General features: G+C 49.9%; 10 protein-coding genes across 10 annotated transcripts; 4 read left to right on the top strand and 6 right to left on the bottom strand.

Annotated features, from left to right (window-relative positions):
* Positions 1-390: 390 nt before the first annotated feature.
* ASPSYDRAFT_149518 (caspase family protein) lies at positions 391-1740 on the bottom strand (the record flags this gene model as incomplete). Its single annotated transcript, XM_040841916.1, has 3 exons — positions 391-1406; positions 1466-1516; positions 1584-1740. 3 exons carry the CDS (start codon positions 1738-1740, stop codon positions 391-393), a joined length of 1224 nt encoding a protein of 407 aa, XP_040703183.1.
* A 1224-nt stretch (positions 1741-2964) lies between these two features.
* ASPSYDRAFT_56980 (chaperonin-containing T-complex subunit CCT7) lies at positions 2965-5014 on the bottom strand (the record flags this gene model as incomplete). The annotated part of the gene is made up of 6 exons (XM_040849299.1): positions 2965-3071; positions 3140-3801; positions 3866-4238; positions 4318-4654; positions 4721-4887; positions 4969-5014. 6 exons carry the CDS (start codon positions 5012-5014, stop codon positions 2965-2967), a joined length of 1692 nt encoding a protein of 563 aa, XP_040703182.1.
* A 517-nt stretch (positions 5015-5531) lies between these two features.
* Positions 5532-6892, bottom strand: ASPSYDRAFT_43720 (uncharacterized protein). Its single transcript, XM_040846710.1, has one exon. The coding sequence runs from the start codon at positions 6498-6500 to the stop codon at positions 5676-5678; it is 825 nt and encodes a 274-aa protein (XP_040703181.1). The 5' UTR covers positions 6501-6892; the 3' UTR covers positions 5532-5675.
* Positions 6893-7133: 241 nt separating this feature from the next.
* Positions 7134-9808, top strand: ASPSYDRAFT_150388 (uncharacterized protein; the record flags this gene model as incomplete). Its single annotated transcript, XM_040841995.1, has 4 exons — positions 7134-7323; positions 7389-7980; positions 8044-9278; positions 9414-9808. The coding sequence occupies 4 exons, from the start codon at positions 7134-7136 to the stop codon at positions 9806-9808; spliced, it is 2412 nt and encodes an 803-aa protein (XP_040703180.1).
* A 396-nt stretch (positions 9809-10204) lies between these two features.
* ASPSYDRAFT_56977 (40S ribosomal protein eS26) lies at positions 10205-11045 on the bottom strand (the record flags this gene model as incomplete). Its single annotated transcript, XM_040849298.1, has 4 exons — positions 10205-10310; positions 10392-10494; positions 10675-10802; positions 11023-11045. The coding sequence occupies 4 exons, from the start codon at positions 11043-11045 to the stop codon at positions 10205-10207; spliced, it is 360 nt and encodes a 119-aa protein (XP_040703179.1).
* Positions 11046-11993: 948 nt separating this feature from the next.
* ASPSYDRAFT_43718 (CBS and PB1 domain protein) lies at positions 11994-14343 on the top strand. Its single transcript, XM_040846709.1, is given in 4 exon segments — positions 11994-12169; positions 12186-13061; positions 13122-13216; positions 13281-14343. The coding sequence occupies 3 exon segments, from the start codon at positions 12350-12352 to the stop codon at positions 14097-14099; spliced, it is 1626 nt and encodes a 541-aa protein (XP_040703178.1). The 5' UTR covers positions 11994-12169; positions 12186-12349; the 3' UTR covers positions 14100-14343.
* Positions 14344-14858: 515 nt separating this feature from the next.
* Positions 14859-18521, top strand: ASPSYDRAFT_149129 (nuclear import receptor PSE1; the record flags this gene model as incomplete). The annotated part of the gene is made up of 6 exons (XM_040841870.1): positions 14859-15041; positions 15170-15392; positions 15471-15646; positions 15704-16135; positions 16190-18255; positions 18314-18521. The coding sequence occupies 6 exons, from the start codon at positions 14859-14861 to the stop codon at positions 18519-18521; spliced, it is 3288 nt and encodes a 1095-aa protein (XP_040703177.1).
* Positions 18522-18741: 220 nt separating this feature from the next.
* ASPSYDRAFT_859610 (uncharacterized protein) lies at positions 18742-20884 on the bottom strand. Its single transcript, XM_040851587.1, has 8 exons — positions 20478-20884; positions 20319-20400; positions 20230-20254; positions 19890-20168; positions 19664-19830; positions 19397-19610; positions 19151-19336; positions 18742-19095 (listed from the first exon to the last, which is right to left on the bottom strand). The coding sequence occupies exons 1-8, from the start codon at positions 20695-20697 to the stop codon at positions 18946-18948; spliced, it is 1323 nt and encodes a 440-aa protein (XP_040703176.1). The 5' UTR covers positions 20698-20884; the 3' UTR covers positions 18742-18945.
* A 243-nt stretch (positions 20885-21127) lies between these two features.
* On the top strand, positions 21128-21911 carry rpp1 (ribosomal protein P1). The gene is made up of 3 exons (XM_040846708.1): positions 21128-21235; positions 21414-21627; positions 21689-21911. Exons 1-3 carry the CDS (start codon positions 21167-21169, stop codon positions 21733-21735), a joined length of 330 nt encoding a protein of 109 aa, XP_040703175.1. The 5' UTR covers positions 21128-21166; the 3' UTR covers positions 21736-21911.
* Positions 21912-22412: 501 nt separating this feature from the next.
* Positions 22413-23627, bottom strand: ASPSYDRAFT_149130 (PQ-loop repeat-containing protein; the record flags this gene model as incomplete). Its single annotated transcript, XM_040841871.1, has 5 exons — positions 22413-22559; positions 22628-22686; positions 22744-22793; positions 22861-23462; positions 23538-23627. 5 exons carry the CDS (start codon positions 23625-23627, stop codon positions 22413-22415), a joined length of 948 nt encoding a protein of 315 aa, XP_040703174.1.
* Between the last annotated feature and the right edge of the window lie 11 nt (positions 23628-23638).

Here is a 23638-nt window from a genome sequence, read left to right as displayed (position 1 = left end):
TGTTGCTGATGTACCTATGTATATTACATCGCTAGTAGGATGAACATAATTTGTATGCATGGCATTTACAAGCAACATGTTGTCTTTCGCAAATAATACTACCAAATCCCCCAGCCAGAGATCGCGCCCGCAAAGATAGAAAGAACAGCACGTAAGGAAAAAAAGAAAGAAACGGGGATATTTTAGACAAACAAAAAATTACTGTGCATAGAATCAAAAAGAGAACAAATCCTGTTTGCAGAACCATTCGAAACGCGCAAATACAAACCCTTTTCCTCCAGAAAAGAAAACCCAGAATCCTGATTATCCAGCCATCACGTCCCATTACATTACATATAGTAGGTTCACATCTAATTAAATCCGTCAGAAAAGCCCTCATATAAAGATATATTACCCAAGATCAGGATACGTACCCAATGGGTGACTTGCACTCAACTGCGGTTTCTGTGAGTATTTCGACTCCAGCTCATCTCGGATGCTGTTCAGCAATTGCACGTAGCTTTGCTGCGGGTTCTTGCGCATAGCAGCGATGAAGGCCCAAGACATCGCACCGGTGGCCTGACCGGCGATCTGGGCATCGGAACTGGTCTGAGAATCTTTACTTCCAGACCACATGATGACATCTGCAGGACTGGTCCTGGTTTGCTTGGTTCGTTCGTAGGCCTCGTCGCCCTTGGCGGCCTTCTTGATGAAACCGACGGCTGACGACATCATACTTCCCATATCGCCACGCGCATACGACGAAATGACGCCCAGTAGGCCTTGGCCGGCTTCCTTTGCGAGGTTGGGCTCCTTGAGGATACCCTGTGTAGAGTAGATGTACGGCAGGTCCAAAGCAGAGCCTGAATGACACGAATCGAAGATCGCTGTGAGTCGCACGCCTGGCCTCAGAGGCTTCACCATGATCCGATGCATCTCATCATCGACTATGTGTCCCGCCACACGGAAATCCACGGGGTAGATAACTTCGTCATATCCGTCATCCTCGTCACCGTCCAAGTCAGGCGTCTGTCCACCGTGTCCAGAGTAATGGAAGAAGAGGGAATCGTTGGGCTGTGCGTCTTTGACCAGCCAGTGCATCGCGCGCAGGATATTCGCCTTCGTTGGTTGGCTCATCGGGTTTTGTTGGTCATCAGTCAGGAGCACCATATCTTCACGGGCATAGCCAAAATTCTGGTTGAGGTATGTGGACATGTTCTTCACGTCGTTGATGCACCCGCGCAACTGTCCCTTTTGACCGAAATAGTTGATACCAATCATGAGAGCCTTTCTTTTCCCTGTGCAACGAGAGTACTGGAAGCTGTATCCCTGCGGCGCGCCATGGCCGAAGGCTTGGGGTTGGGAAGGCGGAGCGGCAGGGCCACCGTGAGAGGATGGATAGTGTCTTTGATAGGACGGATCTGAAGCTATGTCAGCATGTTATACAGGGGAAAAAACAATCTATCGCGATCTCACGCACTGTGACCTTGGTACATCTGGCCGCCGTTTGGAGGAGCAGATGGGGGTGGATAACCGGCTGGAGGACCCTACATGACGAAGTCAACAACAGACAACTCAAGGGACGATCACCTCTGATCTGCGACGTACATTGTAGCCATTATGGGAAGGATACGGTTGGGGCGAGTGATGGCCGTATTGGTAAGGGTTGCTAGGAGGAGGATGTTGCTGGCGGTAGGCCTGGCCAGGATAGCCGCCGCCGCCGCCGCCGCCGCCGTACGATGGTTGTTGATGGTGATGCATTTGTCTAATCAAAGTGGAACAAAGCTTCAAATCAGTATTACACAGCGTATACAACCGCGAGAGAAGTGAATTCGGGACAAGGACTTGGAAGGAAAAGGGAAATAGGCAACAGAGAAAGGGAGAAGTTGACTGGTCTTACTGATATGGGGGCGGGGAATTGTAGTTTTGAGGAGGATACTGGTGCTGCGGCGGGGGGTAGCCGGGCGCACCGGAGTAAGGAGGGTAGTAGGACATGATCAGATAGTCAGACGGGCAGGCCGGAAAAACAAGACGAAGCCAAAATTAGACAAATGGGAGGGCCAGGGCTCGGGCTGGGCTGTCGAATGCAAAGGTGATGGAGAGAGAGCAAGCCAGCGGGCGAGAAAAGATGCAGCCTGAAAGATCGAGTGGGGAAAGCACCCGCGACTTGGGTCCAGCCGATACGGGGCCTTACGTTACACGTACGGGCCCTTGTCCTGATCGAGCAATCTGTGTTTTTGCTGCACTGCCAACACGGCCTCGCCGATATCCTCAGCCAGCTGGGCTTCACTAGTGTGCTTCGGCAAATGAAGGGCCAATCATCTGCACGGACTGCGTTATTCGAGCCTCGGAGGTCACGGAATTTGGGTGGGAATATGGAGGTGTTATTATTGTTCCTGTTTTTGTTCGCCTGCATTACTGAGGTCTTGCTCCGTCTCTCGAAGTTCAGCCTTATGTGTGCACGGATGAATCCCGAGATCCGGTCATCTGCATCATGTGACATCATACAAATGAGCCTTGAGCTTGAAACCACGAGCACGGTGAGCTTTACGGTGTAGGAAAAACCTGCAACTGCAAGTGCCTCTACCTAACGCCGACGGTGAGTGGCGCTCGAATCGGTTCCCCCGAAATAAACCCGTCGATCTTTGACGAGCAACTGCATGCAGCGTTGATCAATCACAATTGTGACATTGTCCTAGTCAAGCGCGTCGATCGTAGGCACTCATGCATCAAGCTAGCACTTTCTACGAGCGAGTAACTACCAAATGGAGGTCCGTCTTTGATTTTGTCTCGTCTTCTTCCATGCCGTGTGGCTTGGTTAAGCCGCCACAAGCAGAGTCAAAAATACCGAATATTAATTGATGAGATTGAGGGTGAGATGCAACGACGTGCAATTCTAAGTATTGACTATTTTCATCTCTTTTTCCACGGGCGGCGGTCCGACACATTTCGATCCATTCCGCTGTGTCATCACTGTCGTGAAATCTATCGTCTCGGCATACCACGGCCACGGCCTCCACCAAGAGCACGTTGTGCAGCACCAGGCGGCAGGCCACGCGACGGACCCTGAGGTTGAGCAGATTCTTCGTTTTCTGTAATGGGGAAGCCAGTCAGTATCCAGTAACAGAAGCGCACAGGGGGTGCATTAGGTGAAACTTACTGATGGTCTCGTCAACACTCAAAATCAGACAAGCAGCCTCCACGGCCGCTTGAATGGCGTTGACCTTAACCAAGCTAGGCTCCCACACAAACGCCACCATGTTGTCACGGACACCCTCGTGGTCAAAATCGACACCAGCCCAAGTGTTGCCCTTGTAATGTTCCACTCGCAGGCGGTTTAGAATATCCGTGGCGTCAAAGCCTGCGTTGTCGCACAATTGTCGGGGAATAACTTCCAATGCCTTGGCGAACGCCTTGACAACCGCTTGCTGTTTGTAAGGAACATTTCGGTCGGCATACCGGTGGAGGTAGCCGGATAGCTCTAATTCGCAGGCACCACCACCAGCAACGATGGTCGTGTTACGAAGTGCACGCTTAACAATCATGATGGCATCGTGCAAACTCCGCTCAACCTCAGCAATGAATTGTTCAGCTCCACCACGCAGCACGAGTGTACATGTCTTCGCCTTGGGGCACTCGGAGAACAGGTTGTAACGCTCCCCACCGATCTGGCGCTCCTCAAATGAGCCACAAGTACCCAGGTGGCGATCTTGAATATCACTGCAGGTCGACTGAACAGCTGCTCCAGTCGCCTGGCACACACGATCCATATCATCTGACGCGACACGTCCGGCACAGAAGACGTCGCGGTCCGCAAAGTATCTAGAGAGAGAAGTCAAAGGTTAGAGAACGGAACGTAAGTTAACTGTTACGAGGAGATGCGTACTGCGTAGCCAAATCGCCAATGGGAAGCTTGCTGAGAACAACCTTGGCGCCTGATTTGTAGATGGCCTCAAGCTTGTTGTAGATTATCTGCCACTCTGCGTCGACGATAGCCTGGTACTCAGACACCTGCTCAACACGGACCTCGGCATTATCCTTTTCACTCTTAAGTTCCAACTCCACATTCAGACACACAATCTTGGGGTCTCTGAAGGACTTGGGCTGTTGTTCGAAACCAGCGTAAGAAAAGGTCTTCTTGAAGGCCACACCGTTGACAAAGAGAGAGTCCTGGAGACCACCACCAGTAACCTTCTTAACACCGATCAATTTCTCGTTCAAGTCATCCTGGTCGAGCGACAGAACCGCATCCACGACCACTGATAGCCATACGAGTTAGCCAATACCCAATATCTCCACAGCACTTGGGTCCATTTATCAGGGGCGATGAAGACTTACTCTTGGTGAAGAAGTCCGAGTTCCGCTTGATGAGCTTGCTGTTCATAGCGGTTGCAGCCAACCTCCGGAGAGTTTCCACCTTCTTTTCTTCACTTCCGGCAGAATCAATCATGTCCACCGCGATCTCCTTGACCTTGTTGACGGCCATCGCACTCGCAGTTCGCAGACCTTTGACGATGGTTTGTGCACTGACGCCCTGCTCAACCAGCTCCCGAACTTCTCTTAAGATCTCACCCGCCAGAACGACGACTGATGTTGTTCCATCTCCAACTTCGGCATCTTGGGAACGAGCAATATCGGTAAGGATTCGAGCGGCCGGGTGTACGATATCCAACAGCTATATTGTGAAGAACCGACTGGTCAGTAAAACGCATTCCATATCTTTCAGTCCAGATTATCTAACCTTCATCACTGTTGCACCATCGTTTGTGATTGTCTGTTTTCCATTGGTATCAACAAGTAACAGGTCTCCTCCGTACGGGCCAAGCGTGCTCTTCACTGTGGACTGAACCGCAACGCAGGCATTGATGTTAGAGAGGACCTGGCCCTTTCCCTGAGAGGCATCGGTGCCTGGAACGTCACGGGTCAGCAATGGTCGACAAGCCCAGCACACAAAGGCGAGGAGGGGTTAGGAATGCGGGCGGAACCCACCCTCTCTAAGGACAACAATAGTGGGAGTTTGGCCGGCGAAGGCCATGGTATTTTATTTATTGGAAGGAGAAACAGGTAAGTAGAAAAGAACAGTGGTGCAAAAAAAAACAAAATAAGGGGCCAGCAGAAGACGGAGTTGATGCAGAGCGATCCGAATGCTCTCGACCAAAATTTCCCCGAGCTTCTCATTTCATCCACCTCCAGCACTGAGGCGGTGACCAATCACGCCCGCGCCCCGCAACCCTACTTGAACATGTAGAACTACTTGAGTACCAATGCAGTGCGTTATTCTAGATGCCGCGAGTATGAGGGCTGTTAAATATAATCTTATAGTCAGAAATATGCACTGCTCTTCACAAAGAGTGTTGGGACTTGACCTCTGCATAATACCCTTGGTTGTTTCTAAGCTATCCCTAAAATTTGTCGATATATATTTCTCATTCATTGCAATACTGGACTGTCGAGTATAGGATCGTATTCTTGATCTGTCATGCTAACTATGATGAAATCTAGATTTAAATCTAGTTACTATTGCCATATGTAACCGAAAAAGAAGAGTCCAAAAAAAAAAAAAAAAAAAAAAAGGAAATGCCCATTGCCCCTAACACCTCGCTATAGCTTCGCCTTCGCACGTCAATTATCAAGCACAAAAACCAAAAGCAAATAGAAGTAAATCTAACCATATTCATACAAGCCTTCCAACCCGGCTAAAAAGACGTAAATCCAGAAACATGAATCCGTGGTTGAGTAGGTAGCCCGCTACGAGGTTCAACGAATTTGGAAGTAACATTGCCCTGAAGCGCCTCGGCAGCGACTCGCCACCGACGCCAGCAATTGGTCGATGGGTGATAAGTATCGCCGCAGAAGTTACAGCGCGCTGTTGCTGGTTTTGTATGTTGTTGATTCCGACCATGTTTCGTTGGCTGGCTGTAGCTGCGTACCCTTGCTGTCTGCTCTTGCTCTCGGCGCATCTGCCGGATGACATATTCGTTGATCTCCTCCTGACTGGGGCGTTTGGTGTGCCCACGAGCGCTGTGGCTGGTTACTTGACTAAGGCGCCGTGATGCTCGCTGATTTCGCATCTCTTGGACAACGAAGGCGTTGATCTCGTTCTGCGTGAGGGCTCGAGGTGTCGCTGGCTCCACTGACTGGGAATTATACTCCTTCCCATTCGAGCCGCTTCTCCGCTTGGACTGGCGCTCTTGGAGAAGCAATTGTTCTTGCTTAAGCGCCAGATCCGCGAGCTCCCGAAAAGACATGCAATCGGCCAGATTGGAAGCATTGATACGACTATCTCGCAGCATAGCCATCGCCCATTCTCTCCACTCAGGGCGCGACTTCAACTTCGTGAGAAAATGGAGGTTGATTTGCGAGTCGGAGATTTGGATGTCCTCGTCAACCTGGTAGAGACCCTCACAAACCGCATTTATAAGGGAAATGAAGTCGGCGACATAATGCGGTTGGGCAGAATCAACGTCAAGAAACTCATCAATTTGATGCAATAAACGAACATTGCGATGCCAGGAATCCATTTTGTTGGGGTTTTAAATAGGGGCGAAACCAGTTGAAGCCTTGAAGGTGCTTACTGAGGTTTGTTTTCCCCATCGACTGCAGGACAGCTCCTTTTAGTCGCTTCTCTAAGCGCTGAACATGACGTCATATAAACCTCCTGTACTCGTAATGGGGCTGTAATGATACCTGTATATTATCTTCATTGCAGGCTGGTCGCCGTATTGTCCTGTGCACTCCTTTCCTTAGGGGGACGATCTTTATTATTTTCGATGGTTTCGAAGATCTCAAATCATCGGTTGATCGATCAAAAGTCAAACTGCTGCTTGCAAGGAGTGCGCTCGCTGCATTGTCTGTGCATCATCTCAAAATCGGACTTTGTCATAGGCTAGTGGAAGGTGCGCCCATGAGGTGCCCCGGCCCCCATCACGAGGAGTGGCGGTGCCCATCGATGTTGGCCCCGTCACTTGGGCACTGTTACTTATAAAAACATGTTCTTGGCCCCTCGCGCCGTGTCATCATCTTTTGCCGGTTTATCCATAATTTTCACTCGTCGAGCTTCTTGTACTCTGGGAGGAGCAGAAAAACAATGCTAGCTATGCTCTTCCGTGTTGTGTTTGCGTCCTAAAAACTACATATTCTACAACGACGGTGTGATGGAGATTGTGCCACCGTCGTATGAATCGGCAACGACCCGAGACGCTCTGTCTATAATTGCCCCGTATATACCCTCAAGTGACCTGTGCGCGGCCACTCTGGTCTGCTCGAAATGGCATACAGCGTTTATGCCGTTTCTATGGGGCAACCCAGCGTCCCACTTTGGAACTGAAAACGATGAGGTCTACGGTAATTGCAACTCCAACTATTTAGTAATAATTTATTAGTATACTAATGCGGTCTCGAAACGACAGTCGCTCTGACGAGGTTCAGACGGACCCTCAAGTATGCCCGTCTTGAAGTACGGATGCTTACGCACACCATTCATATGCCACCGGCGCTATCTGAGATATACGGTGGCCCACGTCCTGAGTGGTTAAGAGATATCTTTGAATATCTGCCCCATCTACAGTCTCTGATAGTATCTCAGCTGCCGTTCTTTGATCATAATTCCATGGTGGCGCTTAGAGGCGCTGGATCGAGCAGTCTGTCGTCGCGAACTTACAATATACGCCTTCTCATCGCCCAGCGCGAGCCGAATACAACGTCCCTGGGTCTAGCGGAAACGCTGTTGCGCTTTCCGGGGCTAATATATCTCGACCTATCGTATACAACATCTGCAAAAGATCAGACGGTGCTGTCTACATTATCTCAACTCGAACATCTCCAAGTGCTCAAGCTGCGGGGGATTGGTTTGAAGGATATTGATGCAGCGTACTTGGCTAATGCGATTGGCCACAGAGTTCGATTGCTTGACCTGCGGGGCAATAAGCTCACGGATATGGCTCTTCAGTCATTACTCCAAGCCTGCTTCTTGCCACCCGGTCATGCTGCGTATACACGGGCGTCACAAAATCGTGGCCTGTCTGTATCAAGTTCGACAAATCCATTATCTCAGGATATTCCTAGGTCGAAACTCCTTCGCTCACCAGTGGTGGATGAGAAATTTCGCAAGGCATTAACCAGTCCACTTACAGGCCGTTCTTGGGTTGAAGACTTGCCGAGTGCGGGTATCACGCACCTTTACCTCGCTGACAACCAATTCACTGTTGATGGTGTAGCAAGCCTTCTAACAACTGGTCGACTGCACGTACTTGATGTAGGGACGGTCGACACAGAAAAACACCTTAATGAAAGTCTAATTAGTGCAGAACAACGGGTTTATCCCGGTTCAGAGAAGTTGATACCCATTTTGGGTACAGTTGCAAAGGACAACCTGACCTATCTTCGAGCACATCACCCTATCTGCACTTCTATCGCACCGCACGGGAGGTCGCCACCGGCCGAAGATCTTCTCCCAGAGCTATCAGCAGGTGATGGAACAGCAGGCTTCAATGAGCTAGACTCTTCTACCGCGGAGATACATGAACTACCCGCGGACACGACTCCTGTATTTGAGCTTTCAGGAAGCTCTCCACGCCCCAAATCACCGATTACACCACGGGATGATGTAGTTGCAAGCTTTCGAGAATTCCAAGAAGACCCTGGGCTCCAAATAGACGAAAGACGACGTTCTGCGATTGCACCCGAGGTGCTGTATGGGCCGAACGAAACGGACGGGACGACGTCGCCAAGCGTTGGTTTTAGTGCCCTCTCAACCTCGCCCATTCCGTTGTGTAATTCTCCGATCTCGATGGAGGATTCGCGGGGACGAAAAATTCAAGAGTTGCTTGCTAAGCGACCTAAGTCCCAGCCCCGACGAAATGGCAGGCAAAGCTATGTTGATTATCTTCACCCTTTCCAAGTCCCCCATCTGGAGGTTTTGGTGCTCACAGACGTCCCTTCCCATGTGCCTGCCGATTCACCGATCTTGGAGTCGTTGATGCAGTTCATAATCGCATGCTCAAACGAAGCATTGCTGGCAACCCTACAAGCAGGATCAGATTACTCTTTGCCACCCGGACAAGATAGGGCCAAGGCTGAACAGGAACGAGCGAGGTCTCTCTTCGGCTTACGCCAATTAGTTCTCGAGATCACGCCAATAACCAAGTCACTGAATAATTTCAATTCGTCTACCTGGAAATCCGTTAGTGCTCAAATTGGAAATCAAAAATCAACCACTGGAGATTGGGATTTAGAGCGCTTATGGTCCGCAGCATCAGATGACTTTAGCTTTTTTGGGGAGCCTGAATGTGGAGTACCAAGTTATGGCCAAGGCAGATACTCCCCCATGCCTCCACTGAACGAGAATGGCACACTTACGCCGGACGAACTTGGTTCCTCTCGCAATGGCATGTCAGATCTGACAGGTGCATTATCTGGGAAGTTGTCCTTGCAAGAAGGAAAGAACCAACCAGGGTTCCGTACCAGTAACCCTTCTTTTACCCCCGCACCGGCACCAATAGTTGACCTTGCCTCTGAGCTGGCTGCTTTTCGACGAAGAAAGAAATCTGAATATGAGCAAACTATACGACAAGCGTCGCAGCGGAGAAACACGGTTGAGGCATTATCACCCCAGTCATATCATTCAGCAGGTTCGGCTAGGGGTTTATCTCCGTCTCCGAGTGCCAGGGCGTCGAGCCCTGTTCTAGGCTCTCGTTTGTCCATTGCTCACCATGTCGAAGGACACTGGAAAGGGGAGATCAAAATTGTCCGAAATGCAACTCCAAAGGGGCGTAGTGGGATGGTGGATATGTATGGAAATTATTTTGAGAAAGGGTATTTGTATCCTTGAGACTAGCGAGTTGGCTAGGGCGATAGTGGGCAGCGATAACAGCACGGCGCCGATGTACATATATTTCATACCCATAGACTGCACATACGATGACTTCCAGTATTGTTCCACAATCGGATTTACGGACGCGTGTACCTCTCACTATCGTCGAATCGTCGTACAAAAAAAACTAGCGATACTTCACCCAACATGCGTGGACTTAAGCATCATAACCTTATCTTCATTTTTGGTATTGTTTTATGAAGCCTTATACTCCGAGACCATTATGTCATTTCAACCCCGGGAGTAAAACCCATTCATTCCATTTGAACCGAGTAAGAGAATCTGTTCACAAAAAAAGGGAAAAGCAACATTTCATGCCGTTTAAAACCAATTCCGTTTTTCCTGCGACCTTCCTTACATAGCCTTAGCGGCCTGAGGGGGGTTCAGCTTCTTGCCGTCCTTGTTGTACCGGATGCGAGGGGGAGGGGCACGGTTGCGACGACCTTCCCGGGAGCGGACACTATAACAAAGCCATTAGTATTAGGTTCATGCAGTTGTTTCCAAAACACGAATTCGATGTGTATCAGAGTGGAAATCGTACCGAACGATCTTGCCGTGGATAGCGCAGGAGACACAGTACTGCAGCTTGAGGTACATCTTGGGGACGGCATAGTCGGTGAAGACGGAGGCGTCAGAGATATCACCTGGAAAGCGAACGTCCAAGTCAGTCTCAAGCCCAATTGTATATTTGACGCTTTCGACCCGTGCGCGCTGTTATCGAAAACCCTTTCCATAACCTAGGGCGAGGCTCAATCACGTATTCCTTCTCTTTCGGTGTAACAGTGCGCGACGGGTCGGAGACGTATTCGGTGGTGTGAACGTACGGATGGCAGCAGACTCAACCATGTTGCGGATGGTGAATCTCTTGATGGCCTTGTCCTTGGGGACGCAGCGAGCGCAGTTGGAGCAGCGCACGGGGTTGACGTGGCCGCGGCCGGTCTTGTTGCGGCCGCTGTAAAAAATGTTAGTTCATGATACTCTCGATGTCGATTGATTCGGTTCTAATTGCAGCAGGTTTGGTCTCTTTTCTCTTGTTCCCAATCATTGTGACACGTTGTTTTGAAAGTATTTCCAAAGCGAGTACATGGCGGTCGTCCATCGGCATCACATTCAATCCGGGAAGTCGATATAGAGTCCAAATTGTGCTGGGTATGGAAGGGTTGCGGTCTTACTTGTTCGCCCTCTTCTTGACCATTTTGACGGATTTCTCTATTTTCGGGTTAGAGAATGCAAAGTCAAAAGGTAGGGGGTTGAAAGGAGAGGTTGGTGCGTACTTGGGTGTCGGGGTTGGTTGTCGTAAAGGCTCCAGTCTCCGGACGCTCGACTCTCTCGGGATGAGGATATCTCAGTGTGTGTCGGAAGCCCTATACCCTTAAGCGAGTCTGGGTCACGAGACAAAATATGCCTTAGGCAGAAATAAAGAATCGGTCCTATTATGCCTCAGGCATCAATGTATCCAAACGAGTGGACACGTGCCGATCGCATTACCCAAGGAAGACTAGCGGCCGTCGTGCCAACGGATTGCTCGGTCAGCCAATACGGGGCATTTTGTTTACTTGAACCGGAGGTCAGGCCACGCAGAATCATTCGCACAGCAGTTAAATATCACCTGGTATTGGTCATGAGTATAAATAAGAAGAGAATAGATTAACTGCGTCCACAAAATAGTGTATATATATAGGCCGGTCGCGTGAGATCGGTTCTGCGAAGAAGAATCCGATTCCTATCGAAAATCAAAGCCGGGCTAAGCAGCGACAACAAATAGTCGATCTCGGCGAAGGCCTCCACCACTGGAACCTCACCCCTGTCTTGCGGTCTGCCCGTATCTTTCTCGTTGGCCCTCGTCGTCTCTTGTTTCTCATCCCGCCTGTTCCTTCCTCTGCGTTTACCTCTTTTTGTTCGTGTTTCAGTCGATCAATCTTCAAAAATCTTCGACTCCGCCCGTCGTTTTCATCCCTTTGTCCCTGTATCCCTGAATTCTTGTCCGCTCCTTCAGGTCTTGGACATGTCGTCAACTCCAACATTTCGGGGAACCACTAGCCACCGAACTGTCGGACGAGGCAGGTTGCCTGATTTTGGAGGTGATTCGGCATCTCATATCCCACGTCCCCGACACGAGTCTTCGTCAACGATTACTTCTTCTCAGGCCCCTCATACCCCGGGCAGTGACATCGGTAGTTCGACAATGAGTGCAGCAAGCAGCCGGCAGAGGCAGAACCAGTCGAAGCGAGATGAGGTATGGAAATTCCCCATCAAATTTCCCACCAGGAGGAATGAATTGGGACCACTGAAGGGTGGCCAAAAAATATCCGATTCTAATCACCATGTGTGTACCAGGCTATCCGAAGGAAGCTGGAGGCGGACCTCAACAAGAAGAGGCACAATCCAGCAAGAGCGCACCGCGGTCGTAAAGCTCCTCCCGGCACCGTCCTTGCCCTTAAACCGAGTTCCGCCCTCCAGATCAAGCCCTCCACTAGTATTTCAGAGGCCGCGCAATTGATGGCAGCGAAGAGAGAGGATTGTGTTCTAGTGACTGACGACGATGACCGGATTGCTGGAATTTTTACCGCTAAGGATCTTGCTTTTCGGGTGGTGGGACTTGGACTTAAGGCTCGAGAGATCACTGTTTCCGAGATCATGACAAAGAACCCACTGTGTGCGAGGACGGATACAAGTGCGACCGATGCGCTCGATTTAATGGTTCGAAAGGGATTCCGGCATTTGCCTGTTATGGACGAAAATCAGGATATCTCTGGTGTTCTCGATATCACCAAGTGCTTCTACGACGCTATGGAGAAATTGGAACGCGCCTACAGTTCGTCCCGGAAGCTATACGATGCTCTGGAAGGTGTTCAGTCAGAACTTGGCTCTAGCCAGCCTCAGCAGATCATTCAATATGTCGAAGCCCTTCGGTCGAAAATGTCCGGTCCCACTCTTGAAACCGTCCTGGATGGCATGCCTCCAACGACAGTTTCCGTCCGAACTACTGTCAAAGAAGCTGCGGCATTGATGAAGGAGCACCATACTACTGCCTTACTTGTGCAAGATCAAGGATCCATCACCGGTATCTTTACCAGCAAGGATATTGTTCTTCGCGTCATTGCCCCGGGACTCGACCCCGCAACATGCAGTGTTGTTCGCGTTATGACGCCCCACCCCGACTTTGCTCCAAGTGACATGAGTATCCAGGCTGCGCTTAGAAAGATGCATGGTCAGTATTATATCCCTGTTAAGCTGGAGAAAAGCCGTCACTGATCAGTTGAACCTGTAGATGGACATTACTTGAACCTGCCTGTGATGAACGAGGGCGGTGAGATCGTGGGAATGGTGGATGTGCTCAAACTTACATATGCCACCTTAGAACAGGTACGTAAACAGGAGATTAACTGTGGAGTTATACGAGAGCACCGCCTTCTAATAAGTCTCATAGATTAACTCCATGTCTACTCAAGATGACGAGGGCCCGGCATGGAACAAGTTCTGGTTGTCAATGGACCACGAGTCCGATTCCATGGTTTCTGGAAGCCAAACGCAAAGCCAACAACCACATACCCCACACCGTTCAATGATCAATCCCGAGTCGCCGAAAGCTAGCTTCGACGCACGGGATAGCGTGCTCCCGAATGAGTCCGCGTCTCATCATGGCGGCGACGAGCACTCTGAATTCCACCACGGAGGCGAGCTCGCCCCATTCCCTTTCAAGTTCAAGGCACCCAGCGGTCGTGTACACAGAGTCAACATCCTACCCGCTTCTGGAATCGCTGAGTTGGTGGGCCATGTTACTGCAAAGCTTGGTCCTGAGGTTGACGCCGTTGGCGGTGCGGCTAGCTGTGAGGATGGCACACTCAGCAACACTGGTTACGCTTTAAGTTACGTGGATAACGAAGGCGATACCGTTTCTATCACTACTGATCAGGATCTTGCCGATGCTGTGACCATTGCTCGCCAGGCTCGTCGAGACAAGGTAGACCTATTTGTTCATGATCCCGCTCAACCTCCCGTTATACCTGCTCCTGAGCCTGCTACCGTCAAATCTCCCGAGGTCAAAACCCCTCCTATCTCTGACGATCAGACTTCCGAAGAACTGTCTGCTCCCAAGCCGCGAGCGCACCAATCGTACCCCGCCCATGGTCCCGAAGAGCAATTAATTGCCGGCGTTCCCAATGACCTACTGCTCCCTGGGGCGATTGTGACCCTGGCCGCTGTCATTGCCGGAGTATTCGTTCTGAGCCGCGCTACCTCTCGGTAATTTACATTTTGAATTCCTCTTGACAAGATTAGAATTGTGCATTTATAACTTGTTAATCATTTCTTGTACACCCTAATAGCGCGTTTGTATGTCCATTTTGTTCATCTCCGCTACTTTGTCACCTAGTTTTGGCAGTGTTTTCCGGATACTGTAGCTTGGGTAATTGTATAAATTAGTAGCGATATATTAGGTAGATATATTATAATTCTTTCGAAATGAAAAGACAATCAAAAGCTGGTCGTAACTAGTTTAGAATGTAAACTGATGAGTAATACTGATGCCTCAGGAATCAAGAGGAGCCAAATGATACCGAATACGAACTAGCGCGTTCTCTTCAAGAACCGCGAGACGTTTCTGCCTCAGTCAGCACATTTTATTCTCAACGGCTTGAGGGACAGCTTCTTTCATGTTCGTTGTTCCAATTCTGTCTCGCTGTCGCGCGCATAATATATCCTTTACTTTTTATCTTGGAATACATTAGTTGGAGTATATCGGTTCTTGACACGAACACCTCCTCACTTTAGTGAATGCGTACTAAAGAACTAAACTGGACTACACTCAGTACATTCACCTCCCACCGCCTCCCCCACCAAAACAATTTCCCTTCTGGAAAAAAATATCCTCCTCAACCAGACTACCAACCCGCTCGTCTTGACCACTTGGGTTTAATTCCTCGGCCCGCGTTCTGACTTCCCAGTGGGAACGCGTCCTGACCTTTTTTCTTTGTCTTGGTTTGGCAGTTGAGGTTGAGCGGACGAGATGTCACTGCTGCCTCCCGAAGTCCACTCCGCCCTCTCTCAGTTGCTCCGCGGACTGAGCACTGCGGACAACACAGTCCGTGCACAAGCCGAAGAGCAGCTGGGAAATGACTGGATTCAAAATCGACCAGATGTCCTGTTGATGGGCCTGGCGGAGCAGCTTGAAGGTGCTGAAGATACAGTTGTAAGTATTCGACACCAGATTGGAGGGGTTGATATGAGGGGTTCTGGCGGCACTTGCAGTCACTACTATCAGCAAATTTCACCAAGCGGACAACATAATATCATTCTTATTGATTTCTTTCCGCATAGACACGTTCATTCTCCGCCGTTTTATTCCGAAGAATCGCGACCAAAACACGAAAGGACCCCGTAACCAACGAGGCGAAAGAACTTTTCTCAACCCTTGCCCGCGAGCAGAGGCTGGTTATTCGACAGAAGCTCGTCACCTGTCTCACCACCGAATCCGCAAATGAGGTGCGAAGGAAGATTGGTGACGCGGTGGCCGAGATTGCCAGGCAATACACCGAAAATGGTACGCGCAGGCCTGAGCTTGACATCGGTCGTGGTTGATATGTGTGAACTGACGAGTGTCGTTTCTTTTCTTTTTTAGGAGACCAATGGCCGGAATTGCTAGGTATCCTGTTCCAAGCCAGCCAATCTCCCGATGCGGGCCTTCGGGAGGCCTCTTTTCGCATTTTCTCTACCACGCCTAGTGTCATCGAGAAGCCCCATGAGGATGCTGTCATAGGCGTCTTTGGCAAAGGTTTCAAGGACGATGTTGTTTCGGTATGTAGTACCGGACTCTAAGTTCCTGAAAATAGCAACGTTAATTTCTACTGTTAGGTGCGCATCGCAGCCATGGAGGCGTTCGCTTCCTTCTTCCGCTCTCTTCCCAAGAAATCACAGCCAAAGTTCTTTGGGCTCATGCCTGACATGCTCAACGTTCTGCCCCCATTGAAGGAATCTTCTGAGAGCGATGAGCTTTCATCGGCATTTTTGGCTTTGATCGAACTGGCAGAAATTAGCCCGAAGATGTTCAAGGGATTGTTTAACAATTTGGTGAAGTTTAGTGTTAGCGTTGTCGCGAACAAGGAGCTTAGTGATCAAGTCAGGCAGAATGCTCTGGAGTTGATGGCCACATTTGCGGACTACGCCCCTGCGACGTGCAAGAAGGACCCGGATTTCACTTCACAGATGGTGACCCAGTGTTTGAGCTTGATGACCGATATCGGTGAGGATGACGATGATGCATCCGAGTGGAATGCCTCCGAAGATGTATGTGACATTCTTCCTTATACTTTTGTCTGTTTATATGCTGACTTTTCCTAGTTGGATCTGGAAGAGAGTGATCTGAACCACGTTGCAGGTGAACAATGCATGGACCGACTTGCCAATAAGCTTGGAGGTCAAGTTGTTTTGCCAGTTACTTTCGAATGGATTCCGAAATTGATGTCATCGGCAGCCTGGCGTGACCGCCATGCGGCCCTCATGGCCATATCTGCCATTTCTGAGGGTTGTCGTGACTTGATGGTTGGCGAGCTGGATCAAGTCCTCCGCATCGTTGTTCCTGCTTTGCAGGATCCTCACCCACGTGTTCGCTATGCCGGTTGCAATGCTTTGGGCCAGATGAGCACTGATTTTGCGGGCACAATGCAGGAGAAGTACCACGAGGCTGTGCTTACCAACATCATTCCGGTTCTCAATAGCGCCGAACCTCGCGTCCAAGCCCACGCTGCTGCTGCGTTGGTCAACTTTTGTGAGGAGGCTGAGCGCAACGTTCTCGAGCCCTACCTTGCAAATCTCCTGCAGCACTTGCTGCAGCTTCTCCGCAGCCCCAAGCGCTATGTGCAAGAGCAGGCCTTGTCTACCATCGCTACCATCGCTGACTCTGCTGAGAACGCCTTTGAACAGTATTACGAAACCCTCATGCCATTGCTGTTTAACGTATTGAAGCAGGAGCAATCCAAGGAATACCGCTTGTTGCGTGCGAAGGCCATGGAATGTGCTACTCTTATAGCCCTTGCTGTTGGAAAGAATAAGATGGGACAAGACGCCCTGGACTTGGTGCAGCTACTAGGCAACATCCAACAGGGCATTGTCGATGCCGATGATCCTCAATCGCAATACCTGCTTCACTGCTGGGGTCGCATGTGCCGAGTCCTCGGTCAAGACTTTGTTCCTTATCTCCCCGGAGTTATGCCCCCGCTTTTGGCAGTTGCTGCTGCAAAGGCTGATATTCAACTCCTCGATGACGAGGACCAGATCGATCAAGTGGAGCAGGATGAAGGCTGGGAGCTAGTGCCGCTCAAGGGCAAGATTATTGGTATCAAGACAAGCGCATTGGAAGACAAGAATACTGCCATCGAACTCATCACCATTTACGCGCAGATTTTGGAAGCTGCCTTCGAGCCGTATGTGATGGAGACAATGGAGAAGATTGCAGTTCCTGGATTGGCATTCTTCTTCCACGACCCCGTGCGAGTCTCGTCGGCGAAGTTGATCCCACAGCTCCTCAATTCGTACAAGAAGGCGCACGGAGTCCAGTCGGCTGGCTTCGCAGGAATGTGGGTTAAGGTTGCAGAGAAGATCATCGAAGTCCTAAGTGCGGAACCGACGGTTGACACCCTTGCGGAGATGTACCAATGCTTTTACGAATCCGTTGAGGTTGTTGGCAGAAACTCTCTAGGCCCTCAACACCTACAAGCGTTCATTCAGTCCGCGAAGTCGACCCTGGAGGACTACCAGGTACGAGTGAAGACAAGAGCCGAGGACAGGGCGGAAGCGGATGATGGCGAAGAGGAGAACCCTGACTACGAGTACGCGATCGAGGATGACCAGAACCTTCTTAGCGATATGAACAAGGCATTCCATACTATCTTCAAGAACCAGGGCACATCCTTCCTGCCTGCGTGGGAGCAGCTGATGCCATTTTATGATGCGTTCATCACGAGTCAGGACCCTACGCAGCGACAATGGGCACTTTGTATTATGGATGATGTGCTTGAGTTCTGCGGACCGGAGTCGTGGCGTTATCGGGATCACATCATCCAGCCATTGGCTGCCGGCCTGCAGGACACCAATGCGGCTAACCGTCAGGCGGCAGCTTACGGTGTTGGAGTTGCTGCACAGAAGGGTGGAGAGCCATGGAGTGATTTTGTTGCCGCCTGCCTACCAAGTCTCTTCCAGGTAACGCAGTTCAATCAGGCCCGGTCAGAAGAGCATGTTTTCGCTACTGAGAACGCATCCGCAAGCATTGCCAAGATCCTACACTACAACTCTAGCAAAGTCCCCAACGCGGCAGAATTGGCTGCCAACTGGATTGGTACACTACCTATCCTCTTTGACGAAGAGGCTGCGCCATACGCGTACTCTTTCCTAGCACAATTGATCGACCAGTAAGTTACACTCTTTACTCTCTGGGCCATATCAAGACCTCAGTTAACCATTTAACAGACAAAACCCCGCGGTCATGTCAAACGCAGACCGAGTCTTCGGGTACATTGTACGAGCACTTGATGCCGAAACCCTCCAGGGCCAAACCGCCGTCCGCGTGGCAACCTCAGCGAAGAACCTTGCACAAGCGACGGGCCTAAACGCCGAGCAGATCCTCGCAGGTGTGAGCCCGGAAAACCAGGCGGCTGTCCGCAGCTTTTTCCAGTAATTTTTATTTGATGCCATGATTTCCTATTATTCTATGAGACTCCTCTTCCCCTTTTTGAACGTTTACAATAACATGTTACGTATGCGTGTTTAGACAAATGAATGATATGTTAAATACTTATCCTCGTTATAGCCCTGGAGCATTTGCTGAGTTAGTGATGCTGTAACAGTCACAAAGATTGTTCCTTAAGTGTATGCCTATCATTCTGAGTTTTGAACAACATCAGGGTAAAGAAATTATGTTTGGACAGATTCAGGTTATTATTGCACCCAGTTAGTTTTAACGCCGTAAAAGAAGCCGAAGCGGATCACAAGAAGCCTCCCAATTCCAAGTCATTCATACAATGATACGAAGAGAACACGAGCAAAAGGAAGAGGTAGTGGGGAAGTAAGAGCTAGCCGGCCACACAGATCCGTTAAAATAACTACTCTTTGTCTTCTGCTACTGCAGCTCGGAGCTCCCACACCACATCATAGCATTCTGCGAGCAAGGCGTTCACTCCCCCTTGGCCCTCTGGGATATCATTGCCGATGTAGAATTTGCCATCGACGCGCATGTTGTCAATTGAATTAAGCTTGTTCAAGTTAGTAGGCGCTGGGGATCTGTCAATGGAACCGCATATAACCTACCTTCATACTGTATGGGTACAGTTCACGCGAATTGGATACGCCACCAGACTCCTTAACTTCGAATAGACAACGTCTTAATGTTTGCAGCTGGTTATAAACCGGAAGCAATGCTTCAGAAACAGGTTCTGATGAAATGAGGAGTGCGTAAATATATGCGTAGCTTCTCCGAATCAGATACAAAAGAGTCTATATGAAGTTGTATGGTCAGCACTGAGTAGCCATATAACCGTAATTGGGACGCCCTACCCGTTGCGCATGAATATCTGCCGGTTTTCCATCAGCATCGACGAAATTACCGTTGACTCTCCCCTCATCAATTCGGTCGAGCTTGCGTTGGTAGACGAACAAGTCTGTCTCGCGAAGGGACCACGCTTGCGTGACGGAGAGTCGGTCCAGTTGATTGCGAATTTCTAGTAATCGCTCGTACTGCTCTTGGAATCGCTCGTCAATTTTACCCTCGCTGTTATCGATTAGCCCGCGTGTGATTGCAATATCGGCATGTAGATGACGAACCGCTCCAATACTATCTCGGTCCAGCGCCAACATCGGTGTAGCAACAATTTCACATCTTGTTGGTTTTCAAAGGGTGTCCCATTTGAGTCCACAAGGTTACCGTCCTTCATTGAATCTTCAATCTTCTTCAGCTGGTCTCGAAGCCCGCTTACTTCCTTGGCAGAGAACTTTAACCGGCATCACTATCAGTATATTGTTTTATGTCGAGAAAAGATGCGCAACCAACCTTTGAGCGAGTATTCACAGCTGAGGTTGACCGGAGAACAGATACTAGCGTTTCGTGTGTTGAAGCAAGTTCGGGGCTTAATTTCGATAGTTCCTTCTGTAGTTTCTGTAGCTTAATCTGGCACTTCTCTAGACGGCTTTCGAGCAGTGTCAACATGGCCGGCGAATGAGCTTCCTTGCCACGGTCTAAAGTCTCGCGCATATCTGTGAGTGTCGTTGTGATCGAGCTCAGGTCTTTCGCACTGTAAAACCCGGCTTCTTCTAGGTGGTCTAGAAGTCGCTACAGATAGTCAGCACAATTCCTTGGAGAGCGCGGAAGAGTCAGGATTAATGAGACGTACTTGTACGGTGGCAGCGAGGGAGTATCTATGTAGCAATAGAGATCTGATGTTAGCCTCGCCCATTCTAATGAGCGGGAAGTTATACTCACACTGCGGGAGCTTCATTGTTCCTCCCAACAGTCAGGAAGAGAAGCGAGATCAATTGAAAACAGTCATCTAAGACGAAGTCCACTGGATAGTACCAAATTACATATCGTTAGCGCAGTGAACATCAACAACCCCTCCTTCACAGCTATGTTTCTACTAACAGCGATTATGTGCCAGGCGACGGTTTTGATCTTTCCGAACGGCATTGAGCTTTTCCACCTCTGCAGTCACCTGGTCGTAGAGCGGAAGTACATCACGAGACCTTATGTACGAGGACTTGTCTTGTTTTAACAGATAAAGTGCATCGCGAATTCGAAGTACGGATTCGAGGATCGGTTGCTCTTTCGGATCAAGCGGGGTCTGGATGGCGGGGGATTCCATCGCGGTCGGAGGAGTCGGATGTATAGAGAGCGAAGCAGAGGACGGTAAATCAGGAGGCGCAAACTACTTAGCGGTAGAGATCGACCTTGAATTAACGAGAAAAAAGAAAAGCAGCGATCATGCACCTGCTCCAGAGATGCAGTAGCAAACGGTAAGGTATTCTCTATAGAGCAGCAGCCCACCTATTGTGACCTATGATGTCGTCTCTTCCGAATGCGGATTAGTTTGGAGGTCACGGGAGGAACAAGGAGGTCACGGGACATGGAGACGGAGCTAAGCCCCAAATGGATAGCCCTAAGCGAGGGCTTTTGCTGGCCGCCAAACACACAATTTCCGCGCTGGGTCTGGCGATTCGTTGACTCCCGTCCGACTTCTTCAAAGCCAGTCGTTGATAAAAAAAGGTCTTCCCGTCCTTTTCTCTTCTCTCCCCCATCCCTCTCGACCAGTCCAACGACAACCATCGACCACCATGTCTAACGCCGAGCTCGCTTGCTCTTACGCCTCTCTCATCCTTGCGGATGAAGGCATTGAGATCACCGTATGTATTCCCTCGTTTATACCCCTCGGCCCCGAGGGCGATGATGGAATTTCTGGAAGGTTGGGAATGTCGCGAGTAGCGAAAGGGGATTATATGGAGAACTCGAAAGTGGAATTGGTTATTTGGGGATCGCAACATCGAACGTGAAACGGAGGGCTGATTGTTCTGGGATTTATAGGCCGACAAGATCCAAACTCTTCTCTCTGCCGCCAAGGTTCAGGAGGTTGAGCCCATCTGGACTTCCATCTTCGCCAAGGCTCTCGAGGGCAAGGACATCAAGGACCTCCTGACCAACGTCGGTTCCGCTGGCGCTGCTGCTCCCGCTGCTGGTGGTGCCGCCGCCGCCGCCGGTGGTGAGGCCGCTCCCGCTGCTGAGGAGAAGAAGGAAGAAGGTAATCAGCGACCCAGAATCTGGAACTCGAAATCAGCTCGAATATTGACCAATTGCTACAGAGAAGGAGGAGTCCGACGAGGACATGGGCTTCGGTCTCTTCGACTAAACGTCTCGAAACAACTCCGTTCGGCTTCCCGTTTATTTTTCCTTTTTCTTTTCCTCGCCTCGCTTCTTTCCGACCTCGCTTCTTCCATCCTCTTATATCTCTCTGTACCCGATACACCGCAATCCCCACGAAGATCAAAAAAGGGAAAAAGCAAAAAAGAAAAATCTACGGACGAGGACATCCTTTTGGACTGGGCGCTATGCTTGCATTTGCATGATGGACTCCGTCATGGCAGAGGTACTGGACCGGATGACGCTAGGATTTCGGCTGTGGGGAACACAATGGTGAATGGACAGACAGCATGTATCGTAGTCCGGAGGCGAGATCTATTTGGCCGTCTACGGTTCTCTATCTGATATATGTTGATCAGTTATCTTTGATTCTTTTGGAGCTTAGGTGCCCAGCTCTTATGCGATGTCTGTCATGCGACCATGAACAAAAGGTTTCCGTCTGCATTGGGTCTCTGGGATCGATTAGATTCCATGCGTAAGGTACACCGTAGCTCCAAGTAATCCCAAATGATTCTGTAGTACATTCATTCAAAGTAAAGACAATACATTCGTCATAATGCTGACACCAGGCCAGACTCAACAAAGCCAATTCGCTTTTTCTTTTTTAACACCACGCCCCCAATGAATATATGAGCAAACATGCCCTAATAACATGAAACCGTATGATCAAGCAACTGCTGCATCGGAATCCACAACCGCGTACATCCGAAACTGCGCGAAAATCGTGACATCCTCAACCATTGTACCCAGGGAGCCAATGAGCCAAGGCAAGTTCGTAATGAAATAATTCTTCTCGGTAGAGTGACACAGAATCTATATAATTTATTAGCGGGGCAACCACAAGTTGTAAGAAAACCATATTAGAAGAATTGCGAACTCACACCAGCGCCATATGTCAAGTTTCCCAAAAGCGACAAAATGAAAAACAAGAGCGACAGTCCTATGGTAGTGTTAACTGGCATATCTTAAAGCAATTCACTGCAGAGGTATATCTCACCTTCGCAGGACTTATCGCAGTAATTCTTATAAATCTGGGGAAGCCGTGCCCTGGAATTTGTCAGCAAACCATAGGAAAAGAACAGAAGCATTGGACATAAAGCGAACACAAACATACCCAAGGTAACAGACCGCGCTGATATACCCCAGAATCTGCGCTCCAGGCGCCATATCGACACCTCCATTCCCACTGTCGAGCGGCGCAGGGTTCCATACACCAGTCTGCCATGCAACAGTCCATCCCGCCATTCCAATGACACAAATAGCCAGTACGCTGTTTATATTCTTCATCAATGCGCCCTTTCCAAACCTGTTCTCCTCAACCAGTTTCGCAAGCGTATCATCTGGGCTTTGCCCTTGGTCGTTAGCCGTGGCATTATAGGACGCGCGCGAACCTCTCCGCCGGCGACCACCTTCAGGAAGCGAATCACTGTATCTCCGTCCTAGCAATGGAGTCGTGGGTTCAGGAGTGGCGAACGAAGCATTCCGAGCGTGCAGCGCTTCAGCGCGCGCGTTTCGAGCGCGGTAGTAGAGACATTGGCCGATGAGGACGCCGTCTGCGAGACAAAAGTAGACTGCGATTGCGATGATGACGGGGACAAGGCCGGCCCAGGCGCTGCCGGCGAGGTTTGTGACGTCGCCGACGAACCAGACGAAGAGGAAGAGGAGGGAGATGGCTTCTGCATTGCCGTTGCGGTAGTTTTCAATCAGCTGTGGAACCTATTCGGGGTTAGAGACTGATTTGATACTTGATTCTGGAAAGGACAGTATGTTACTACCGGAGAATGGACATACCAGCAGAAAAATCCAACAGGTTAATGAGATCGAGCCGAGGAGGCCTGATGCGGCTTCTCGTGGGGTTAGCGGGACGGATTCCCCTGCCATCTTCTGAGGTG

The sequence above is a fragment of the Aspergillus sydowii genome, assembly GCF_001890705.1.
Source record: "Aspergillus sydowii CBS 593.65 unplaced genomic scaffold ASPSYscaffold_4, whole genome shotgun sequence".
Taxonomy (NCBI): domain Eukaryota; kingdom Fungi; phylum Ascomycota; class Eurotiomycetes; order Eurotiales; family Aspergillaceae; genus Aspergillus; species Aspergillus sydowii.
The sequence above is the reverse complement of the archived record's forward strand: the minus strand, read 5'-3'. Positions and strand labels throughout refer to the sequence as shown.

Coding starts and splice junctions, on each gene's coding strand:
- ASPSYDRAFT_43720 (XM_040846710.1), bottom strand. CDS start 6,500: ATGGATTCCTGGCATCGCAATGTTCGTTTATTGCATCAAATTGATGAG.
- ASPSYDRAFT_43718 (XM_040846709.1), top strand. CDS start 12,350: ATGGCAGCGAAGAGAGAGGATTGTGTTCTAGTGACTGACGACGATGAC. Junction 13,062..13,121: donor TGCGCTTAGAAAGATGCATG/GTCAGTATTATA, acceptor TTGAACCTGTAG/ATGGACATTACTTGAACCTG. Junction 13,217..13,280: donor CATATGCCACCTTAGAACAG/GTACGTAAACAG, acceptor TAAGTCTCATAG/ATTAACTCCATGTCTACTCA.
- ASPSYDRAFT_859610 (XM_040851587.1), bottom strand. CDS start 20,697: ATGGAATCCCCCGCCATCCAGACCCCGCTTGATCCGAAAGAGCAACCG. Junction 20,169..20,229: donor CCCTCGCTGCCACCGTACAA/GTACGTCTCATT, acceptor GACTATCTGTAG/CGACTTCTAGACCACCTAGA. Junction 19,611..19,663: donor ACCGAGATAGTATTGGAGCG/GTTCGTCATCTA, acceptor AATCGATAACAG/CGAGGGTAAAATTGACGAGC.
- rpp1 (XM_040846708.1), top strand. CDS start 21,167: ATGTCTAACGCCGAGCTCGCTTGCTCTTACGCCTCTCTCATCCTTGCG. Junction 21,236..21,413: donor ATGAAGGCATTGAGATCACC/GTATGTATTCCC, acceptor TGGGATTTATAG/GCCGACAAGATCCAAACTCT. Junction 21,628..21,688: donor TGAGGAGAAGAAGGAAGAAG/GTAATCAGCGAC, acceptor CAATTGCTACAG/AGAAGGAGGAGTCCGACGAG.